The sequence below is a fragment of the Camelus dromedarius genome, chromosome 3, assembly GCF_036321535.1.
Source record: "Camelus dromedarius isolate mCamDro1 chromosome 3, mCamDro1.pat, whole genome shotgun sequence".
NCBI classification, from domain to species: domain Eukaryota; kingdom Metazoa; phylum Chordata; class Mammalia; order Artiodactyla; family Camelidae; genus Camelus; species Camelus dromedarius.
This window is the reverse complement of record NC_087438.1, coordinates 11960052-11984906: the sequence shown is the minus strand read 5'-3', so window position 1 is coordinate 11984906 and position 24855 is coordinate 11960052. Positions and strand designations below refer to the sequence as shown.

The window sequence follows — 24855 nt, the reverse complement described above, 5'->3', positions numbered from 1 at the left end:
AAATTGTGAATCCCAAGCAGAATGCAAAGAAAGGCGTATATCCAAATTAGCCAACTTGCATCATGATAACAATTTCTTATTTTCCTTGAAGAATGTTTCCTGATTCTCAGATATTACTTGACCTTCAGGGATAAAGGAGAAACCTTTTCTTCCCTCAGGGCTAGTGACTGAAATAAACCCCTGCTTCCACAAATGAAAAGATGTTTAATCCCCTGCAGGTTTCCAGGAGGTGCCTGTTTGGAGCTAGTAATGGAATTTAAATTGTTCATGCCCTGGGCTTATGAAAATCTACTTGTGGAGACGTTAACAAAGTTGAAAAGGCTGGAAAATAACTTCTACTGGCATCTGTTCATAGAAACTAGAATAATAGAAGAAATAACCTGAGGGGCGGTTGAGTGCCAGGCTTCCAGGTCATCTCGGTGGGGATGATCTCTGCTCCAAGGACGTGCCAGTGCCGAGGCTAAAAAGAGAGGGAGAAAGGGACATTTCACAAAGTGACTGATCGCCAATTCATTTGAAACTTGGTGTATAAAAAAAAAAAGAGAAAGCACTCCAAATAAAACACTAAGTTGACCGGAGGGAGGGCATCAACCTCTGCACACCCTCCCCGGGCTGCAGACGCCTCTCAGGGCAGAAGGAGCTGACACTCAGATGGTGCCTCCTGGTCCCCTGGCCCCGGGGAGAAGTTAAGTTGTTCATGTGGTACAGTGGTCTGAGAAAGTGAAGACTTCAAATTGAGTACTATGAAATTTCTTAATCTCCTGTTTGCTTATCTAATCCTCCAGTTGACATATCCTATTTGCTTTGTCATGGTTCTAAATCTGAGTGTTTGTGCAGGGAAACACATCCCTGTTTTTAGGTTGTCTCTCTGCTTGCAGACGCTGGCACGCAAACACGCACGCACTCAGAGGAACACGTCACGTTACCCGCAGGATTAAAAACAATTCTAACACATCGTGCTAAGAAACGTCCAGATCTGTAACTGGAGACTGATTGACCTTTCTAAGAAAAATTCGTCAGGAGTTAACATCAACAGATGTTCACCAGCAACAGAGAACACGAGACCGTTAGTCACCAGCCGAGAATGACGGGGCTGTGCGGGCTCCCAGCCAAAGCGTATTTATAGGTGCGATGGGTGAAGCAGCTGTCTGTCCCGGTTGCGAGGTGACAAGTTAGGTGATTACAAATCCCCTTTTTAAAAGGTCTGTCCCTATGGGATGTTGACACTGCAAACTTTCTGTAAAATATTGTTTGGCTTCAATTTCCAATTCCTGTGGACTTAAAGTCTCAAATAGCATGAAATGATGTATTTTCTCTGGAGGTAGTGTGACAGTTCTAAAGATCTTCAGAAATGATCATTGCAATATGAGTTCTTAAGAATATGGGAAATCTAAAAAGTGACCAGAAAGGTGTGTTTGTGTGTGTGTGTTTGAGAGGGAACAGCAGTATCTGAAAATACTCTCCAGTGGACTGAGTTGCCTAGCTGAATCAGAAAAGGGACTGAAGTCCTCTGTCCCATATGAAGGATGGAGATTCATGGAGCTTCACATTCTGGCCAACTTCACAGGCACCAGACCTGTTCTTCTCGGGATTCCCAGATGCTCGTGGGTCATGTGAGGGTAATGTCTGCAGACAGTGCTCCCGGACCCAGGGACCCCATGGAGAAGTCAGGAGTTAGGACCCAAGTGGTGCCAGAAGGAATTTCTCACGAAATACCGATTTCCAGGTCAGGAAACTTTTGGAATAAATGAAGCCTATTTGTTATCCAATCCCCAGCTCAGTTCTTGAATGTTTTTCTCCCCAACAGCCCTAGATTCAATTAAATGTCATTTGACAAAGAAGTGTCATATATAATGAGGGCGAGAGAGAAATCATTTTGGGGTCACATGTACACTTTCACTCATTTTTCAAAAGCTGTGCCTTTAGTCATCTTGAAATCTCCCGGCCAGGACTGGTGACAGGTAACCACACTCAATGCCTGTGGATTGGAATGAACGGAAGGGAATGATACTGAGGGACATTATTTGTTCTCTGCCAGGACTCATTTGTCTCAGCAGTACTTTTTGTTGTGCTCACAGGCTCTTGGGGCGAAAGAGATGAAACGGGCTGCTAGCACGTGTTTTCTCATACAGAATTACAGTCTATTTTTAGAGCTCTCGTGTCACATTTCTCAGTCTCACAGAACCCCCTAACGGAGAGGCCTGGGCGCTGCATCTCGAAATCAAAGTGCATTCGAGGTCCGAGGATGCAGCCCTTAAACTGCACAAAGACAAACTTGTCTTTAAATAACAATGTTTTTGTTTAGATCTTTTAAAGAAAATGGTACACTATAATGTGTAAAAGAGGTATGAGAGGAAACGAAATAAAATCGTTAGATCCCACTTTGACCATGTGGGTTATTTGCTTCATAATAAAACTCACCACTTGTTATTCCTACGTATGACACAGTTAAATTGCGTAAAATCCATTTGATCCTTTTGAACCTTGCTCTTCAGTTGTTAGGACCGCAGCAGTGTTTAGTCTAGGATTCATTATTCTCAGCTACTGAGGCAAGATTCTTCTGAGTGTTCTATCCGACATGTGAATGCTGAGGTTTTCCCGTCTAGTAGGTGGGACTGGGTGTCATTCCCAGCCGTGGGAGCAGAGCTCATCCCTGTCTTCCTTTCTGATGCCTTGTTCCTGGCCTCTGTGTTCCTCACCCACGTGCACCAGTCACCTGCAGCTGGAGACTCCAGGGCACCCCGCAGGTGGCCCTCCTGCACCCTGTCCTGACACCTCCAGCCTCTTTGCCTCTCGCTTCTGTCTCCTCAACTCAGGTGGTCACCAGGACCCACCTGTCAGGCTCCTCTCTGCTCCGTGGCCTGAAACTCAAGGTGCCCCCCATGGCTCACTGTCCTTACAATAATGCCCTAGCTCTAGAAAATCAATGTACAGATATTTTATCTGTTTTTTCCTTTCTTTTTTCTTTTTAGTTGTTTCAAATGGGAGGGCAAGCTGGGTCCCTGCTCCGCTATCTTGCCTGAAGCCAATTCCCTGCTCCTCTCTCTGTTTGAAACAGGAATTCTGTGTCACTTTCTCACTGGGTGCTTCTAGTTGTAACTCAGGGTAAGAAACAGCTGCTTCAGGATCACCTGGGACCCTTACGCAAAAGGCAGGTTTCTAAGGTCACCCCAGGCCTGCACCAGCAGAATTTCTGTTGTGAGGCCACGAGGCTGCTGTCTAAACAGTGCCTTGCGGTTTACACACACTTTCCATGTGAGAACTGCCTAAAGAGATTACTTCGGCTGGAACATCTAATATATATGCCTAATTGTATCCTTACGGGGACATGGGGGCAGAAAGAAGGGATGTCAGCGTCTGATTCTGCCAGGAAGCCAGAGCTCCCTTCTGTGATAAAGTGAGGCCACTTGTCTGAAGAGTCATCTTTTTAATTCTTATTCCCTTAGAGCTTCTCATACAGGGTGGAACCAGAAATTGGTTCTTCAGTAAATGACCGCTTATCTTGACCATGCAGAATATCCTCTGTTAAAAATCTGTCCTTTAGTTTCTCTTAAGACGGAGAATGTAACTAAATGGACTGCCGGGGCCTCGGTTTGGTGGCTTTTCTGGAAAGCTCTGCACAGCTGCGGACCCTTGGGCCGAGCCCGTGTGGAGGACGGCATGGCCCTGGGACGGCTGGGAGGTGTGGCTTCTCACTGGGAGCCGTGGGAACTGGATCCTCTGAGAGTCTGGGAAGGTGGCGCTGATAGCCATGAGCAGGGACTCTTCAGTGGTCCTTATTCCGTGGCCAGAGTGTGCTTCAGGAAGGAGGGCAGGTGGGGAGAGAAAACTAGCTGGAAGGAAGGAAGGAAGTGAGGGTAGGAGGAAGGAAGGAAAGAAAGAAGCTTACTTCCCAAAAGAACCATACTTTCCTTTGAATCTGGAATATGCATGTTCTCTCTGAAACTATGGAGTTCAAGAAAAGAGCCCTGGAATTAGTAATACTAAAGCCATTGGAAGCTCATTTTCTCCCTTGGATGAGCTTCAATCGTGGAGGACCTACACTTTTCGGTGAAGAACTTGGTAAAGGTTCTCACTGATTTTCAGCCTCCTTTTCTGTTGGTTGGACCTTGCATTGCACGTTGACCAGTGCCAAGGGTGGTGGGAAGACAGCCACACACCATGTAAAAGATCTGTTTCCCCAGCATCGTCCAGTATTCACAGGAGATTCTATCTCTGGTTGTGTGTTTTCCAGACAAGACTCTTTAGGAAAACCTAGAGTCTTACCATGGAGCAACTCAGAGCCTGTGTGTGTGTGTGTGTGTGTGTGTGTGTGTGTGTGTGTGTGTGTATGCACGCACGCGTGTGCATGGATGTCCCCTGTACTAATCGTGAACCAACCATTCATCTTCCTTTCCGATGACTATTTGGATGCTGCACAGGAAGTGCTCTTTCTTTTTTTTTTTTTTATTTTTCTGGGAAGGGTGGGTCCCAAACGATGCCATGCTGGTCTTGGTCGACCACACTTCATTCTTCTTGACTCTAAGAAAGGAGTGAGGAGGAACGTCGTATGTTCCTTCTTGTTCTAAACTGCAATATGTGGTGTCTTCCAAGGATGTCATTGAATTTACTCTTCCTCTGGAGAGGAAACATGTTTCAAAGGGAAGAGGACTGTATTGGAAATCAGGAGTCTTGGCCTCGAGCTAACTGAGAAAACGTGTGTCATGTTCCTCATCTAAAGTACAGGAATTTGAAAAGTTGATGTCAGTTTTCTCATTCCATTCTCAATTATATAACTACATTATTCAAATACCTTCTGTACCTATATTACAGAAATTGAACCATGGTGACATATAAGTTAATGGTAGACTATATATAATGGAAGACAATAGAAATAGACAATCAATATTAATTACTGGGCAATTTAAAACTATTATGAAACACAGAAAATGACCCTTCTAGGTCCGTGTTTCATTTAAAGAAGTGTAGATTGACATCTCTTCTTTGCCCTTGAATCCAGATTTTCTTCTTAAACCATACATATTTCCATTAAGTTTTATTCAGGATGATCTATACATTTATTTTAGTAGTTTTTTTAGTTTTAGTTTACTAAACATTTACTACTCTTTCCAAAACCCATTTGATTAGATAATATTTGCATGATTTACACGGGAATTTCTTATTTCTGTTTGTGATTGTAACAGTAATTCAGAAATCATTGGAATTGTTTAAGGCTATTTTGTTAACATAAATGTAAGTAATAATGGAATTTATTGTCCCAAAGTACTGTCACATGAGGCTTCTTCCAAATGGTAGAGATTTACTATGGAGTGTCTTATGGCTATGGAAGACATCCACAGGGTGAATATTCCCATGTTCCCTCGTCCCACTAACAAGTGGCATCTATGGACACAGAGAACAGTGCTGCGGGTATTCAGTTTTTGTTGGTTTAAAATGACAATACAGCACACCAAGTATAATGTAAGACACGAAGGGAACTTGGTAACTTTTTATTGAATCAATGGATAAGGTGATGGATGGATACTGAAGTGTCTTTATGTCCCCTTGAAATCCACCATGAAGATGGGTAAGATCTGTAAATACAAAACAAAGTTTAGTTTCTTCACTGTAATATGTATTAAGCACTTTGCTATAACATTGTCTCTATAGCATAATTTAGGTAATTTTAAGTAATTTAGTATTAGACTAGGCTCTTTTCTAATTTTAGGACATTCACTTACTTGAGTAGTAAAATATGTTTACAAGTGGGGTGTCACTTCTGAGACATGAATCCCAGAGGTAGGATTAGAACAAGGTCCCAGCACCTATGTATTCAAAGTACCATGTATTCAAAACACTGTTTTTCATGGCTCTAGCCAGAAGAAACTGTTCTTCTTGGCTATGGATTAGGTTGGTCCACTGTCCCTCATTGTCATGACCCTAGGGTCCTGTGGAGCAGCTCTGCCCAGCCCCAGGAATTCGGGTTTGGTTCCACTGGGACAGGGCTGCCCCACAGGAGACAGCTGGTCTGAGGTCCTAAGCGAGGAGGGCAGAGCCTTGAGGCACAAATCGCATGGCAGAGGGGCTGTCCCCCCGGAGCTGGGCTGGCAGCCCATTCCCAGAGCATACATGGGTCCCCCCCGCCCCCTGGAGCACAGGGCAGAGGGGCAAGGACAGAGCCCCTTGCTTCACAAGTAAAGTAACTGAAGCATCACCAGTGCTGGCTGCCCAGTGTGGGGGGAAAGTCAGTGACTGTGTGATGTCTTTGTATGTGACGAATGATCACACACTAGACTCAATCACGGCGATCATTTAAAAATATATGGAAATGTCAAATCACTATGTTGTGTACCAGGAACTAACATAGTGTTGTAGGTGAATTATGCTTCAAAAACAAACAAATAAGCAAACCAGGAAACTCATAGAAAAACAGACCAGATTTGTGGTTACCAGAGGTGGCGGATGGGGAATTGGATGAAGGCAGTCAAAAGGTACCAGCTTTTAGTTATAAACTAAATAAGTGCTAGGGACGTAATGCACAGTATGATGAATACAATGAACGCTGCTCTATGTTATATGTGAAAGTTGTTAAGAGAGTAAATCCTCAGAGTGCTCATCCCAGGGAAAAATATGTATTTTTCTGTTTCTTTAATGTTGTATCTGTGCGAAATGATGGATTATCACCAAACTTGTTGTGCTCATCATTTCCATGCTGTGTGTACGTCAGATCATTATGCCATCCACCTTAAACTTACGTAGTGCTGTTTGTCAACTACATCGCAATAAAGCTGGAGACAAAAGAAATAAACTGAAGCAAAAACTTCAGTAATATTTGTATTTTGACTATAGGATGTGAAGTGAAATATACTCATGTAAGAATGTTATTCATTAAGTAAAAAACATGACTATACATTTAAGTATCAAGTTTTTAAATAAAGGCCATCTGTGTATCCGTGTGTAGATATGTGTAGCTTTAAGGACGGTGAGTCAGGTTTCGTTTATTCGGCACCTAATTTAAGAAACAGAAAGTGACAAATACCCAAGAAACTCCTACTTGTCATCTCCAGTCTTGCTCCCTGGATCCCCCCACCTGGGGTAACCCCTCTCCTGAATCTTGTTTGTTTTGTTTTGGTTTTTTTTTTTATCATTTCCTTGCTTAATAACTGTTAGTGTGATTTTGAGCTTTATGTAAATGAAATCATTCTGTGTCTTGTTCTTCTGTGATTTCTTTCCTCTCAATCTTATGATCCTGAGGTTCATGTACAGACATGGAGTCTGAGTTCCTTCATTTCCACTGCTGTTCCATCTTCCATTGTTTGAAGGCAACTCACTTGATTTGTTCATTATCCTAATGAAAGTGTATTTTAAATTTGTGTCAAAATACAAAATGTTCATTCATCCCATTGAAATCATTAAAATAATAATCAAATAGTTCCATTCCATTATAAGTTTTTTGTTGATTTTTGTTATAAGTATATTTGCCAAACGGTTCAACCAAATCCTAAATTACTACTCAATATGCATAGAGAACCGAAATTTAAATCTGCATTTCTGTCATCTTTGTGGTCCCATTACACTAGTGTACCCTTGACAATTTATAACAAGTCTACATTGTTCTAGAAAGCAAGCCACAGTTTAATAACCATTTTGGCTTTGACTTTCCTGTACAATATCTTTTCCCATTAAACTGACATACTGGCAAGACTGTGTTACAGATAGTGGCCTCCTAGCCACACACTTACTGTTTCTTTTAATAGGTCTGGAATCATTCGTAGGATATGCAAACCCAGGGCTACACTTGGTCACTGATGTAAACAGCCTTGCTCAGTGATTCAAGAGTGGGTAGAGTTAATGAATACATAAACTATAGCTAAACGTCCCTGAAAGTTCATTTCTTACCACAGTCAGGAAATCATTTGGCCAGTGCCTGCCTGGTGGGCTGGCATCCGCCTGGACACCTGGCTGCTCAGAAACTCTCCGGCAGAGAACTAGCTAAGGCTGAAAGAACAAAGAGGCAGGGCAAGAAATATTTTTTATTTCTTTTTTAATGCTATTGCACTTACTTAAATATAACTTCAAATTTATATTAAAAAGGAAATTGAATTATTGAATTTACAAATTACCTTTGTGTTGAAACTTTATTAAAAAGAAACAGAATCTATATGGACATAATTTCTGGGTAGGAGATCGATCCCCCCCGCCCCGTGCCCTCGCAGTCATAGCTCAGATGACACTTCACTAACGATCTCTGTCCTCTACTAGACACGTTTGTTTAGCTAGTGTCATTTCCTTAGCTCTGTGGCAGTGCCTTCCACGTGGTAGGCGCTGAAAATTATCCATGAAATGAAAGAATTTGGGGACCCTTAACAGAGCTTGTTTGAACTGGTATGTTTAGGTGATGTGCTAGGATTGCAAGGGTGGGATTTGAACTTGACTTCATTGTAACTTTAGGAACGGCCCAGTATTTGCATGTCTTCTTCCTGGAGCGGCTGCTGCTAGTTTTTAGTTCACTGAGACTCCTGTGGAGAAATGAGGGCGGGACCCACAGCACACGCCTGGCACATGCACCACGTTCAGCACATTCTATGATGATGATCAGGAAAAGACAGGCTAGAAAAATGCCGGATATTGTGAGATCCTGTTGAGTTAACAATTTTCTGTTGAGTTAACCAGCCCTAGTGTGGAGTTGACCCTTGAACAACTCGCATTTGAACTGCATGGATCCACATATAGTGGATGTTTTTCAGTAAATACTACAGGGTGTGTCACTGGTTAAATCTGCGGATGCAGAGGAACCGCAGATACGAGGGGCTGACAATAAATTATACACGGATTAACTGCGGTGTTTTGCAAGGATCAGCTGTATACTGAAAATGCCTTGTTGGTGTTCATGATGTTGATGGTGATAAGTTTAAAGCCAAGGTGTCTTTAAAAGTACTGTGGCTTCCCTATCCTTAAGTTTAAAATGATTACACGTCCCAGAAGGCCCCGTATGATTAGGTCCCTTCCTGCCGTCCCAGGTTCTTACGGAGTTACTCTCTGGTCCGCTCTGCTGCTGTCACACTGGCTCCAGCTCCTCCTCACGCCAGGGCCTCTTGCATGTGCTGTGTGAGGTTCTGTCTGGAACCCTTCCGAGCCATTATGGTAAATAGCGCAAATCCAGATTGCAGCATACAGGTGACATCTTCAGCGAAGATGTCCTAAAGCCCTCCCCCTAGACTTTTCCTTCGCTGTGACCAGATCATTGTGGAACTCGGTGCTTAGCCTGCGTTTCTTCTCTTGTTGTGTGTGCTTCCTTAGACAGGTGTCTGGCTTGTTCATCTCTGAAGTCACACAGCGTCACGGAGCCAGGGAATGTGACCACTAGTAGGCGCTCAATATATATATTTGCTGAAATAAAGAATGTTGAGTGAATCGTCCCAAGTTCAGTTACAATTTTTTCTTTTCTTTTTCTCTCTTTAGCTGGGAAGTTATCAATTCCAAACCAGATGAGAGACCTGGGCTCAGCCACTGTATTGCAGAATCATGGATGAATTTCAGCCTATTTCTTCAAGAAATGTCTCTTTTTAAACAGCAGAGCCCCGGCAAGGCAAGTTTTCCAGGAAAGGAGAATGATGTGTGTGCTTTAAAATGTGCAATGGGAAACCAACGTATTAACCGATTGTATCAGCTTGTATGGATTCTCCAGTTCTCTGTATAAGATACTGGGAACCCGTGCCACAAAAACTGATAGGTCCAGAAATATTAGTGTGTTAGCACTAGGAAATCCTCAACCTTATGTTTTGCAATTGGCTTGGTTTCCTATTTTATATATATTTATGGAGCTTATTAACTAAAATGAATGGCGATTGGTCTTCTCAGCCAGACCAAGGAGAAAAAAATGTGTTATTGGAAATTTCGTTTTAAAGGAAGGGGAGGGGTAAATTAGGAGTTTGGGGTTTGCAGATACACACTACTATACATAAAACAGATGAACAACAAGGGCCTACTGTACGGCACAGGGAACTATATTCAATACCTTGTAATAGCCTATAGTGAAAAAGAATATATATATGTATAACCAAATCACTGTGCTGTATACCAGAAACTAACACATTGTAAATCAAATATGCTTCAATTAAAAACACTTATTTAACCTCGATAGGCTGGTTTTGAAGTCAAAGGGAGATAAAATGAACACACAGCCCTTGGAGGATGCTTTTGGAGGTATCTGAGTCTCGCTTTCAGTCCAAAAAGTGGAGATTCTTATATGATTTACTTAAGAAAGAAAATCTTTGGCAGAAACATCTATAGTGATTATATAAGTGAAATGAGTATTTTTCCAATTAAGATGAAAACCCACTAGGAGGAAAGTCGAGGGTGGTTTGAAAGGGACTGTGCGGAGAAGTGCACCCATTTGTAGTATTTTTATGTGCAGAGGCGGCTCCAGCTGACCTTGATAGCACAGGTGAGGTCCAGGGACATCAGGACACTCCCTCCCTTCCAGTGTTGTAGTCATGTTTCTTGAATGTCCACCTGTAGTTGGAAGGAAGAACCTAGGAACTTTCGCGTTACCCTCTCTTTGTACCACGTTACGGGAAATCTCTTAACTTCAATGGTATTGAGTAACAGAACTATACTTGGACACATTTTTGAGCACATTAACGTTGCAGCATTGTATATGGACAAATTTTTTAAATCTGAAGGCAGTTTTTAGAATAGATATCCACATGGGGGTAGGGGGAGGTGAGTTGTACTTTTGATGCTTGTTTTACTGAAATGATTAAATGCATTTTTAGAAGATTCTGTACTTAAAACTTCTGCATTGGAGGGCATTAACACACCCCAAGTCAATTAGCCTAAGATGGTGATGCTACAAATTTAGCGAATAATATGAAATCCCTTTTGTGAAACTGAATTCTGGATATAGTAATGCTTTTCTTTATTCTTTTAACTTTTATGGTCTTTCCTCTTCCATTTTGCTATTAGAATTCCATATTCTTCAGTGCCCCTGATGTTTGAGAAATAGCTCTTAATTTTGTTCCAACAAGTTCATCTATTTTCCTTTTTGCTAGTGAATTTATTAACCCTGTGCCAAAGAATGAAAAATTAAAATTAATCTGAATTTTAGACTCCCCCCCGAGGGTTCTTGTAATCAATCATTGATCAGAGATTTAGGTCTCCTTTCCTCGTGTGTGGTTTTGAAATTCCCTTTTTTCCTTAGGTTTTTATTTTGGGGGAAGGTAATTAAGTTTACTTATTTTTGGAGGAGGTACTGGGGACTGAACCCAGGACTTCCTATGTGCTAAGCATGTGCTCTACCACTTGAGTTATGCCCTCCCCACTGGTTTTGAAATTCACTTAATGAATTTTCTTTATCAGTTAAATTTAGTGCCATAATTTAAAGATAAAGCAAAGAAGTAAGATAGTTTATTTTTAAGAACAGAGTGTGGGAAAAGAAGTGGAGATTTTATGGGAGGATTTTTTCTGCCTTGATATTTAAATTTCTTAAAACAACCAAGATTCTTTTGGCCGTAACTGACAGAGAGAAAGAACATAATCAAATTTCACTGTAGGATTGATTTCGTTTGCCATTGGCTTCTAGGCGACCTAGAAGTGGGGTCAACTTGAGGGAATGGATGTGGTTAGAAGGAGGGTAGTCATGGCCAGTAGATTTATCCCAGCCGCTTGTCAGCTGTGCAAACTACCATTGTGTTTATGTAAATACCTCTAATTTCTATAACATGTTTTGCTGTGTTTATGAACTTCCATGGACTTACAGAAGTAGTTTGAACTTGCAGCTTTCGTTATTGGCCTGCAATGTTTTCAGTGAGTGATCCTGAGAAAAAGAAGTTTCTGGGCACATACTACTCTTCCAGCCTCTTGCACTGTCCGTGATACAGCTGCAGGCGTGATTAATGGGAGACGTTATTCTCCATGCCAGAGATCAGCTTCAGGAACCTAGAAATGGTTATTACTGAATGTGAAAGTGGCTAAGATCAAACAGCAGTCATTAATCAGATTTAAGTGCAAAAGAACACTGTTTGAAAAACATTTGCCATAACATGATAGATCAAATATAGATGAGAAATTGTGTGTGTATCCTGTGCTCTGAAACGTCTTGGTGTTACGCATAACGGTCACATGTTACTTCTGTTATTTCTAGTTTTGTCTCCTGGTCTGCAGTGTGTGCACATTTTTTACGATCTTGGGAAGCTACATTCCTGGGGTTATACTCAGCTATCTACTGTGTAAGTATAGTAGAACATGGGACTAATGTATGTGACACATACGGTATCATTTTATGGTCGACAAGACCTTCCATAGTTTTGAAGAGGAGGGATGCGTTCTTGATTATAAAACAAGTTGATTATTCTTTAATTTCCTGCTGTACAAAGTTTCTCTTTATTCTAGAGACATGTTTCTGTTTCAAAATTATAAGAATAGCTGTCAAAAAGCAAGGTTATAAGTGATTAATTTTAAATTATGTCAATAAAACTATAAGTAAGCTATATTCTCCACCCCCGACAAGCACACTAGTACTTTTCCCCTTGTACATGATCTGCAGCTGAAAAAATAATTAAAACCCCAATGAGACATCATTGTACCCCCACCAAAATGGCTGAAATGAAAATGCTGACTGTATTAAGTATTAGCAATGATATGGAGCAACTGCAATGCTCCTGCATTGTGGGTGGGTAGGTAGAATGGAACCACCATTTTGGGTAACAGTTTGGTAGACTCTTAAAAACTACTATGTGACCCAGCCATTCCACAGCAGGTATTCCACCCAAGAGAAAGGAAAGCATCTACCTACACAGAGACTTGTCCACAAATGTTCATAAGCAGCTTTATTTGTAATAGCCAAAACCAGAAGACAATTCATATGTCCATCAATGGATATACGGGTAAACAAACTGTGGTATATCCTTACAATGGATTACTACTCAGCACTGAAAAATTGATACATGCAACAATCTGGATAAATCTCTAATTAAGTTGAGTGGGAGAAGCCAAGTTGAGTGGGGTGGGTGTGTGTGTGTGTGTGTGTGTGTGTGTGTGTATGTGTGTGTGCAGGAGAAAATGTTTCCATTGCAAAGGGAAGAATAGAAACTATGAATTTATTTCACAGAGGCATTTCCCTAAGAAAAAACACCTATCGGTCAGTAAGGGAACCAAAATATTTTTGAGAAATACTAAGATGTAGCCTTTTGAAAAAAAGGTCAGTCTCCCTAAATTCTCTTCTTCTTTGTATTTCAGTACTGTGTGCATTTTTGTGCCCACTGTTAAAGTGTAATGATATTGGACAAAAAATATACAGCAAAATCAAGTCATTTCTGCTGAAACTAGATTTTGGAATCAGAGAATATATTAACCAGAAGAAACGCGAGAGAGCCGGTAGGTAACATTTGAATTCTGGATTCCACGCGTGAGATGAGACATCAGTTGGCTATTTATTATGAAATCACCTTTAATACATTTCAGGGTGTTTCAGTCTTTTACTACATATTACAGGAGCAAATCCCTAGCCTTTTCCTATTTAAGCTTTAATTTTTTTCTCAAACATACAGAAAATTGACTTTTTGATCAGCTTTGCCAGGGGAGGGAGAAAGGGCTTCAACAGTTCTGTTTGCTATTTACTATTCACGTCCTCTAAATTGTTTTCCTTTGGGTGGACTCATGGAAATAACACATGATACAGGTAGTGCTGAGTGTGGGAGCCATTTAAGAGGAAGGCAAAGAAAACAGAGGGAAAAGTAATGTGGTCCTTTTTCACTTTTTCACTTGGCTTATGACCTTATAGATTCGCAAACTATAGTGAGCATCCGAATCATCTCCAGAGCGTATGAAAGCACAGATTGCTGGGCACCACCTCGGAATTTCTGATTCATCTGGCCTGGGGGGGGGGGCAGGGAATTTGCACTTCTAAAAGGTTCCCAGTGATGCTGATGCTGCTGGTTCCAGGACTACACTTGGTGAACTACTGACATGGACCGTTTCGCTTGGAAACCAAACATTCGCACTTATGGGCAGCTTGTCAGGTGCAAACAGTTATACAGAGGCACTGGAGAATCTGAGGAATATGGGGTAGGGTATATAAGGGGTAAAATACACTGTGTCTAGGAATCTGAAAGCTTCCATTTTTTCTCAACAGAAGCAGATAAAGAAAAAAGTCACAAAGATGATAGTGAATTAGACTTTTCCGCTCTTTGTCCTAAGGTATTTTTTGTTTCGTTTTCCACTTGTTCCTGTGTGGTTTGACTGTAAGTTTATGTATTGCAAAACTGGAATGATTTTAATAGACTCCTCCTATTTGTCTAAGATGATTGAACAATATCGAAAGGAAAATACCCATCTGGTGTTTATTATTCTGACATTTTTGGTGTTAGTTGGATCTTTTCAAAAGATTTGCGGCAGAAGTTTAAAACTGTGTCACTGGTATTTGTATTAACACAGATTAGCCTCACGACTGCCGCCAAAGAGTTGTCTGTGTCTGACACAGACGTGTCCGAGGTCACCTGGACGGACAATGGGACCTTCAACCTTTCAGAAGGCTACACTCCTCAGACCGACACTTCTGACGGTATGCCCATGCTCCTAGGTGCTCTGATTCTTGTTATTATGAGTGCGTGCAAAAGTATTTTAACTTTGTCAATTGCTGAATGGACAGTGTGGGATATTTACACAATGGAATATCACTTGGCTATAAAAATGAAGAACTGACACTTTGACAACACGGATGAACCTTGAACACGTTATGCTAGTGCAAGAAGCCAGACACCCAAGTCCACACATTATGTAATTCCATTTATATGGAACGTCCAGAACAGGCAAATCCATATGATGGGAAGAAGATTAGTGACTGCCAGGGGCTGAGGCAAAAGCGGGTGGTGGGTGACTGGTAATGAATATGTTCCTCTTTGGATGATGAAAATGTTCTAGAATTACATAGTGCTGCGGTTGTAACAGCTTTGTGAATATATTAAAAACCACTTCATTGTACACTTTAAAAGGGTAAATTTTATAGTATATGAATTATATCTCAAAAGCCATCTTCTTTTTAAGAGTATGAGAGAAAAACTCTAAGCCAGTCAATGTCCAAACCTGCCTTTATTTTGGAAACAAATAATTGATGGTGAAAAAAAATTAACTTCTGGAATGTCGGGTGGCATTACTGATAGCAGTAATGGGAGCGGCGAGGACAGAAGCTAATCCCGCGTGTTCAGGGCTGGTCCTTGGTCAGAGGGACGGTGCAGGGAGGGCAGGTTTCCTGAATCCAAAGCTGACTCCAGGCTTTCTCATGTTTTTCTTCCAAGTTAGTTTTTTTTTTTAATTTTCTTTTTAAAAATTAGGTTAAATACAATTTAAAGTGAAATTTGAGACAATTCTTATGCAGTAACTTAACTTTTGCTAGTCTCATTGGATTATTTCAAGTCATTTTAATGTACTGAAAAATATACTGAAAATATAAACAGATTATAATGGAGGATTATGAATAAATTGCTTTGTATATATTTTTACAAGCAAGAACACACTTTCTTTTCCTTGAGGAAGGGGGAAGGCCGTGTAGTCTTGAAAAAATACAGATTCAGAGATTGGGAGACCCAAGTGTAGCCTTGCTTTTGCCATTAACTTACTGTATGACCTTGAACAAATGACATAATTTCTGTGGACCTCAATTTCCTCATCTTTAAAGTACATTAGAACAAGAGGATCACTGAAGTCTTCTCAAGCTCTTTAAGTTGAAAATGTCTACGAGACCAGGATAAATAACAAACCCTCTGTTCTTAAGCCCCCCATCTCAGATTTACACAAAAGGAGCAAAGATAATCGCATCCATGTAGAAGGCTTTCATTACTTAAACTGAAGAATTCGGGGAGGGTACAGCTCAGTGGTAGAGCGTGTGCTTAGCATGCACAAGGTCCTGGGTTCAATCCCCAGTACCTCCATTAAAATAAGCAAATAAACAAACCTAATTACCTCCTGCCCTACCCCCCCCCCCAAAAAAAACAAAGTTAACCTGAAGAATTCAAATCTCTGTTATAAAGAGTTAACTGTTATACTGATTTTCTGTGAAAAGTGAAAAGCAATAAAATCACCATCTACCTACTAACCTGACATTGCTTTCAGATATCCCAAATCTTCAAGTGTTTCTATATATGTTCAAGACCTGAGTTTGGTTAAAGTGGTATGGTTAGGTACAGCTGTATTCATGGAAATCCAGATGTTTCCATAAGCTCTTAGGTTGAATATGGAACAGAAGGAGCAATAGCTTCTTTTAATTCACTGCTTTAAACAAACACAGTTACAGTTACTCAGATTTCCATGAATGAAAATGCGAAGGCTGGGTGATACTCACCATCTGCTGGACCAAAACCTATGAAAACGTCCGACTAAAAATTTTTAAATTTTAGATGATACACATTCACATTGGCTTAAGAACAAATTCCCTCCCCAAGAGCAAGATGAAATTTCGGTGAATATTTAAAACTCTAGTCAGAGCCTCAGCTGATGTTAAGATAGGTTAATTGTAAGTCATCAGCATTTGTGTTTAAGAGGAAAACTAAGAACACGGGGGAATGTCGTGTTTGTGTACGTGTGGAGAGACAGTATCCCAGTTGGGGGAGAGGTCCGATGTGTGATTAAGATGACTGAAGCTGAGCCAGGAGGCTAGCTGAACACCAGGGTTGCCCAGAGGATTCGGACCCAAGTCAGGGATCTTGCAGACAGCGCTCTTATTTCCAGTGTATTTCGGTGCTTAAGTATAAACTTCTGTTCTCGACCTTCACAGATCTCGACCGACCTAGTGAGGAAGTTTTCTCTCGAGACCTTTCAGATTTTCCCTCTCTAGAAAATGGCACGGGAACAAATGATGAAGATGAATTAAGCCTTGGCTTGCCCACTGAGCTCAGGAGAAAAAAGGAACAGCTGGACAGTGGTCCCAGGCCGAGCAAAGAGAGGCAGTCAGCGGCTGGTCTCACCCTTCCCCTGGGCAGTGACCAGACCTTTCACTTGATGAGCAACCTGGCTGGGGATGTCATCACTGCCGCAGTGACCGCTGCTATCAAAGACCAGTTAGGGGGCGTGCAGCACGCACTGTCGCAGGCTGCACCCAGCCTGGGGGAGGACACAGACACGGAAGAAGGTGATGACTTTGAACTACTTGACCAGTCAGAGCTCGATCAGATTGAGAGTGAACTGGGACTTTCACAAGACGAGGAGGAAGAAGCCCAGCAAAACAGGAAGTCTTCGGGCTTCCTTTCAAATCTGCTCGGAGGCCATTAGTCTGGGAATCAGCTTGCACAACAGAGCACAGATAAACTACCAAAACATTTCAAACAAGCAAAAAAAGAAAAAAAAAAAAAGGAAAAAAAATCTTTTTGAACTGTGAGCTTTACTGATTACTTTAGAATTTTTGGATCTTTTTTTTCCCTTCTGCAGTGAATTAACTGGATATATATCAGCTGACCACTGATAGAGTGATATTTCTGATAGTTATTTTTATGTAATGAGCATGGAAATGAACTTTATATATGTGTGTATATATATATATATATATATATATATATATATATACTCACCGTGTTGTCAGAGTTGAATATTAGAGGTTGTTTTTAAAGCAAAAAGAAAACACTCAATTATTGAGATCCTCCCAAAAGTATTCCTTATTTTTTCTTCACAGTTAATTTTTCAAGCATGCAAAAACAGCTTATTGTAACTCACTGAAATGTTAACAATTAATTGTGAATACATGCTATATCAACTCCATTGTTCCTAATACCTGAAACCATAAAAAGACAAAAATGACCAAGGTCTCTTTAGTTGAAAGACTTGGGAGAGACTACCAAAATTAATTTCCTAGGAAAAAGTAAAAGAATATATTTAACCACTTTGAATAGGCTGGTACATTTCCATGTGATTTCTGCAGTTACAGACCTTAGGTTTCCCTGTAAATGACACGCCCCACGGACTGCCAGCTCTAGCCTAGCAGTGGGTGCTATTAACCCACAGCAAGTAATCATGTATCATGTAGACGGTGGGTGGTTTTGATGTAAACAGAGATTGGGCTGTGCTTTGTTGTTCAGTTGTCATATATTTGTAACAGGGATGTTGTGAGAGCAGATCTATTCTGTCTGCTCAGAACTAGGTTAAATCCTCATCTGTCATATATTATGTCATGGAAAAAGTCTCTTAAAACTGTGCAAATAGCTCCTGATGTGTTCTAAGAGCGATGTGATATGGGCAATAGAGAAACAGTAACTGTTTTTGAAGTCTGCGTAGACTCTCCTACTGGAGGGAGACCTGCTTGGCTTTCAAGTGTATTCATTTGCCATTGAAGTCTAAATCTGTAGTCTGTTTCGTTTTAGGAAGCCAGAATATATTTTTCCTTTATTTTAAACTTCTGAGATGACTTTTAAATAACCAAATTTGACAGGTTGTTAACAAAGGACTCAAGAGCAGACATCAAGCTAGTTTTGTTTTTGTGATAGAAACATTGAATCGTGTTGAGGGACCATGTCAGCAACTACCAGCCATCTCTTCAATCTTCAGGTACAGCTGGCACTTGGACAGATGCGTACAGACATCTGAGGCCCTCAGAAAGGAAGGATCGTCCCAGAATATAGGAAATCTGTGGTCCCCTCCCTTCATTTTATCCCTTTCTTGCTATTGCTAAAGACTAATGATAGGTCCTCTGACATTTTAATGTAGCACCTCTTATTTATTTTTTTCTTTCTGAGGTATTAAAATATCTAGACGGAATTTTGCCAAATGTTAAAGGGGAGAAGTAACTGAAGACTCTGAACACCTGCTTTTCGTGATTGACTCTGTTTCTGTGTCATTAGTGCCTCATGACTGTGTGTGATGTCCTTTAAAGTGAGCTTGTGCCTTCATTATCTTGCCTGTTATGGTACAAATGAAAATCTGGTGTTAGATCTATGAACTGTGTGGGTTTTGGAGGGACATATCTGAATTCTATTCAGTAAGAGTTTCTGGACATGAAGAAAAATACAGTCACATATTTATAAAGTAGTTTGTCACCAGGTTTTGTTTTTTTTTTTTGATGTGTATGTTTCTTCATTTAAAAATATTCTTGGCCATGAAGTAAAGAAGTATAAAGGTATTTTTAGTTTCTTCTTTGAGGGGAAAACAAGAAGTTAAATAATTCAAGTAATTAAAGAATCTGTTACAAGTCACTGGACACGCTTACAAAAGAGGCAAACTCAAGACTTGATGGTATGAACAATAAAGCTAGAATCGAATGTTATAAACTCTAAATTAAGAGCGACTTGGGGATGGGGAGGTTGGTAGGGTAGAAAAATGTGTTGCCAGTTCCATGGGGGAGATATACCAGCTCTCTGTGGACAGTAGCTTTAAAACCACACATGCACTTCAATAGTATTTGTTCAAGAACATATGTGATTATAAATTTACACAATGCAATAATGGTACTCTTAATTCTATCAGACATAGGGATGTTGAGAGGTTTGTTTTCAGTGTGTGTAGTTTTTTTTTGGGGGGGACATTACATGTAGTCCTATTTCTGGTGTATTAACAATGAATCCTATGATTGATCCAGCACAGTGGGAAATTACATATCCCGTACCATGAGAATTTATGCGTCATTAAAATATGAAGCATGGATTTTATTCTTAATTATAGAGGAGCTGTAGAAAGATGTTTTGTTCACATTCGGTAGAAAATGCTGAGCAAAATCATACAATGGGGAAAGCATACACTGATCCTGCATTTTGGTCTGAAACAGTAAAGCAGGGCTCAAGTTCAAGCTTGTTTTGGAAGGCCAACTCAGTGTTTATATTCTCATTCTGAAACATCTTTACTCTTTTCTTACCCTAAAAACTTCAGAAGTGTTTTTTTTTTTTTAAACAAAACTACCCCTCCCCAGTTGAATGGAATATTAGGAGAAGAAACTTTTACGACGTTTGGCAATTGGCAAACATCTTGAACCCACTGAGGCATCTCACTCTTACTTTTGAAACAAGTGGCAAGTGCCAGTATACTGCTGATCTTAGGCCAGGAGCAAATCTTCACTTAAGAGGACGGTGATGTAGAAGTTTTCCTCTTCTGTTTAAAACTTAGGTGGATGTAGTTCCCTACACTGCCCCAGTGATGTCAGTTACAAGTAGGACGTGATCTGGAAAACCTTCATTCAACTACTGTTGTCAGAGGTCGTGTGTATCATGAACACAAAGTCCCTGAACTGTACTTCTGCGTATTACTCCTCCCTTTCCGCTGCAGCATTTAAGTTAGGATGGGATGTCAGAATTAGGAGTTCTAGTTCTGTTGGTAATATTATGGCTGTAAGACACACTGTCAAGTCACAGTAACACCCCAAAACCACCACCTCAGTCTCCCCAGACGTAGAATTAGGAAGCTATTTCTCTCACACAGGGATGTTTTGAGAATGAATGAAAGAAAAAAAAGTGTCTGAAGCCCTTTCAGGGGGAAAAAAGCTGTATAAAACCAAGATAGGGATTTTTTTCCTTTTTCAGCTAAGCCATCTTTTTGAACATTAAAAAGAAAATTCAATCAAGTCCATGCTTACAGAAAAAACGCAAAGTTTCTTTTAATGGGCCTGTCCCATATTGGCCTTATAATCTAATAAACAGAGTGGAATAAGAGGATGGAAAGGTTGCAAAATTCTCTATTATTTCACTTGACTCTGAAACATCTGTAAGGTTCTACATTAGCCATTTTGAATGATTCTAACACGTACTGGCTGTGGGACTTCAAGTCACCGAACCTATCTGTACCTGTTTCCTTCATCTATAAAATTAAGATAAAGCACCTACCTCACAGCATGTCATAAGAATTAAACGTTGAAGACCGGGGTTGGCAAATTGCTGCCCATGAGCCAAACTGGGCCTGCAGCCTGTTTTTATGGGACACTAGTGAAAAGTGATTTTTAAAATATTTTTAAATAGTTCAAAAAGTGAATATTTTATGACATACGAAAAAGATAATGAAATTTAAACTTCAGTATCCAGAGATAGTGATTTACTACCTATGGCTAGGAGAGGGCCGCACTCAGTTACGTTCTGTCTATGCCGAGTCTGATGCTCTTAACAGAGAAGCTGAATGGTTATGACAAAGACCATAGGCTACAGAACCTAAAATAGTTCCTATCTGTCCCTTTATAGGAAAAGTCTGTCAATCCTCAGTCTAACATGTAGAAAACTGTCACAGTTAGGATCGTGTGTAATCCTCATGCCTCTACAATTAAGTGGTATTAAGGGCATTTTTCAGAAGGAGGGGGTCAAATAAATTGTCCAGAGTCACATAACTACTAAGAGGAAGAGCCACTTTGCCCCCAAAGCCTGTTCTCTTTCTAATATGTCACCTTACCTAATGTTTTTTGGTTTTTTTAAAATACATTAAGAATGATAATCATAACAGTTTAACAGAATTTCACTAAATATTAAAGAATGATTTTTTAATTCAGTTTTTTTCTTTCTTTCAAAGAATCCACATGCCAGCTGATCCAAACTATTTTAAATGCTGCAATAACCAGATTTTGCTATAAACTTCAATCCCTTGTTAAGAAAACTTTGCATATCTAGATATCCAAAAACTAAGAGGTAGTAAAATGTTTTAAAATGGTTTATTCAAAATCATAATGCTTTACTTAACATTTTTATGAACACGAAATTCATAGAAGTTGTAAACCACTTAATAAATGTATGTCAGTTTTGCAATCTGTATTTACTACCCCCTAAAATTTAATCTCAACTAACCCAATCACCTTTATACTTATCCCTTTAAAAATCATTGCCCCTGCAATATAGGAATATGGAAAGTAGTACAGATTGACTGGAAGGTGACCTGATTAGCTTTTATCTTAAATTTTGTAATTATCAAAGATCACCATCCCAGTGTCATCCAAGCTGAAAAAGAACATCATCGTGGGTACTGTCACTGTGCACAGTAACTTCAGTAATTTGGTAATTAAGCAAATTATTTTAAGGGCTATGTCACAGTATCCAGAAGGAATTCTAATTTCCATTATTTTCAGATCTAAAATTTTGATCATGGGCAAACTCATTCTTCTTTGGAAGAATGACTGATTTGGTAATAAACATTCTTGATAGTATTACCAGCAGAGGTTAGACACGTTAACATAATGCTCTAGATATGCTGTGGAGAAATTCAACTCAAAACTCTCTTGGTCAGTGGGCTTGCATTTACCGAGGAGCTACTGGCTCTAGCCCGGTTCCTTTCTGATATTTCTCCAATCAGTTCCAGATACTGCTGCTGGATCTACTCAAGGCCCAGGTCTATTCCTGATGCCCATAAAAACTGAAACACTTTCAGAGTCCTACTGTTTACCAGCTGAAAAACGAACAGCCAACTCTAGAATTCAACTCTTTACCCAGTGATACCTTAATACTTCCCTGTCCTCTTTCCCCTTCTTTCCCTGTACCTTTTCCCTCACACAAACCAGACCTGCACTCTTCCTGAATATGCCCTTACTTCCCTCCGTCCACTGTATCTCTTCTACCTGCTCCACCCCACTTTACCACTTCCCCCTCCTCAGGACCCATTGCAATGTCAACTCCTTAATAAAAACTTTTAATTTAATTATAGTTGATTTACAATATTGTATTAATTTCAGATATACAGTGAAAACTTTTCTGATCTCCCTGATAACATTTTTCTATTCTAAATACTCATTGCCCCTTTCTTTGTATTTCATTGTACTTGACTCCATTTTTATTGTATTAGTTAATTGTGTAGTTCTTACCATCTTTAACAAGTCAGAAAAATCTCCTTGAAGACAGGGGTGTTTTAATTCAAAACCAGTAGGATATTATATAGTGTGATATTGTGATATATAGTAAAGTAGAGATATTTGGTCTTTGTCCCATTCCTGGCACAGAGTTCCTAAAACCCTTGAAAGATCTTAAGTGATGAGAGTGATAAAAAGTGTCTTTTCTTACGTTGATGAGGTGACTTTTGTAAAGCCCCTAGGTAGCCTGGCTGAGAGGGTGTCCCAACCAGAACTCCAGGGGGACAGAATCTCCTGTGTTTGGAGACCTCCTGACCTCACCCTATGTATCTCCTCATATGGCTGTTCATCATTTACATCCTTTAATATCCTTTGTAATAAACTGGGAATCTAGTAAATAGTTTCCAGAGTTCTGTGAGCTGCTCTAGTAAATTAATCGAACCTGAGGAGGGGGTCATGGAAACCTCTGATTTACAGCTAGTTGTTCAGAAGCACACATAACACTAGACTTGGAGTCGGGTTCTGAAGTGGAACTACTCTTGAGGGACTGAACACCTAACCTGTGGGACCTGACATCATCTCCAGGTAGATAGTGTTAGAATTGAGTTAACTGGAGGACACCCAGCTGGTGCTGCACAATTGCTTGGTAGTCTAGAAAAAAACAAAACAAAACACACACACGTATTCCTGGAGATAGCATGGTGGAGAGGCTCTAATAGATACTGAAAACCAGACAAAGAAATTTAAACTTCACCTGTGGGCAACAGACAACCATTCTGGAACTAAATGAGGGACACAAGAGGAAATATGGTTGAGGAGAATTAGTGTGGTTATCTCTGTGCCGCAGGGTAGACCAAGAGGGAAGAGAAGGCTCTCTCAGAGATTGCAGTAGAATTGCAGTCCACTGGAAAATTAGTATTCTGGAGAAAACAATGTCCCTTTTAAGACAGTAAGTAAGGAAACTAGAGAGTTCAAAGATGCCGAAATGGGTCATGGAAACGGATTAGAGAAGGCAGGAAAAAAATTATGAATTGTGGGGGAACACATTCAGACCATAGCAGTAAAGGGTCTGAATTTTATTCTGAGTCAGGGGAAGCACCAGAAGATTTTGAGGAAGGAGAGCAATATGATTTGACCTGCATTTTAAAAAACATCTTTATCTTCTTTGGTGCCCTGGGTCACTTGGACTCTAAACATGCAACCGCTCAATTCTGAAACAGGCTGACTGGTTCAGCAAGGCTGTGCAGATAAGTGTAAGAATTCCCTAAGCCTTTAACATCATGCTTCCTGTACAACTGAACTACCACCTATGAAACAACAGAGGTAACATAGCGCATGAAATGAGGCTGGCCCGAAGTCAGATGTGCTGTTAAATGTAAAATACATACTTGGGTTGGTACCCAAAATTTGGTACCAACAAGCCAACGTAAAATGTCTCATTAAATCCTTTGTCTTATTAATTACACGTTGAGATGATAATATACTGGGTTAAATAAAATATGGCTATCTCGCCTCTTTCTTTTTGCTTTTAAAAAAATGTGGCTACTCTTAGATTTAAGATGAGCTATGTGACTGGAATTCTATTTATACCGGGCAGAGGATGGGCTGGGCCCTGGGCCCTGGGCCCCCGGCTGGCAGACTGCATCCACGAAATCCCCCGCGCCCTCCGCAGGGCCGGCCGCCGCAGAAACGCCGAGGTTCCGACCTGGACTCGGCTTTTGCTGTAAATTCCCTCAACCTCCGACCTGAGGCTGCGGTTTGCCGGGACTCCTGCCCGCGGGACGAGAGCTCAGGTGCTCCCCCGAGAGCTAATCAGCAGCCCTGGCTCTCGTGACACCCACTCCCGGGCTGCAGCGTCGCAGCGGGCAGACCTCAGAGAAGCCCGGACTGCCGCGCGGTCGCACAGACCTCTCCTCTCGGCCCCGGGTGCCCCACTCCCCCTTCCGGCCTGACGGTCGCCTTCCCAGCATCCCGCTTCACTGCACAATCACCAAGGCCCACACCAGCGGGGGCGGGGCCGCCCCCACCCACCTCAGGCCACGCCCACCTCGGGCGACTCGATCAACACTCACCTCAGGCGAACTAGGCCAGACCGAATTAGCCGCAGGCTATCCTAGCTTTCCCGGGAGTCTCCGCGGGGGGCGGGGCTA

At 40.8% G+C, this 24855-nt stretch overlaps 1 protein-coding gene and 1 long non-coding RNA gene across 3 annotated transcripts in view; one reads left to right on the top strand and one right to left on the bottom strand.

Annotated features, from left to right (window-relative positions):
- Positions 1 to 18990, top strand: part of RETREG1 (reticulophagy regulator 1) — a 121473-nt gene extending 102483 nt beyond the window's left edge. For both annotated transcript variants that reach the window (XM_031443421.2, XM_010981981.3), the window contains 6 exons: positions 9442 to 9568; positions 12125 to 12209; positions 13219 to 13356; positions 14114 to 14178; positions 14416 to 14542; positions 16751 to 18990. In XM_031443421.2, the coding sequence (XP_031299281.2) occupies positions 9442 to 9568; positions 12125 to 12209; positions 13219 to 13356; positions 14114 to 14178; positions 14416 to 14542; positions 16751 to 17244 (1036 nt within the window). In that variant the 3' untranslated portion in view covers positions 17245 to 18990. The remainder of the gene's footprint in view (positions 1 to 9441; positions 9569 to 12124; positions 12210 to 13218; positions 13357 to 14113; positions 14179 to 14415; positions 14543 to 16750) is intronic.
- On the bottom strand, positions 5507 to 24850 carry LOC135319452 (uncharacterized). Its single transcript, XR_010378056.1, has 3 exons — positions 24778 to 24850; positions 7879 to 7977; positions 5507 to 5573 (listed from the first exon to the last, which is right to left on the bottom strand). It is a non-coding gene; the product is annotated as an uncharacterized LOC135319452 (long non-coding RNA).
- Positions 24851 to 24855: the final 5 nt, after the last annotated feature.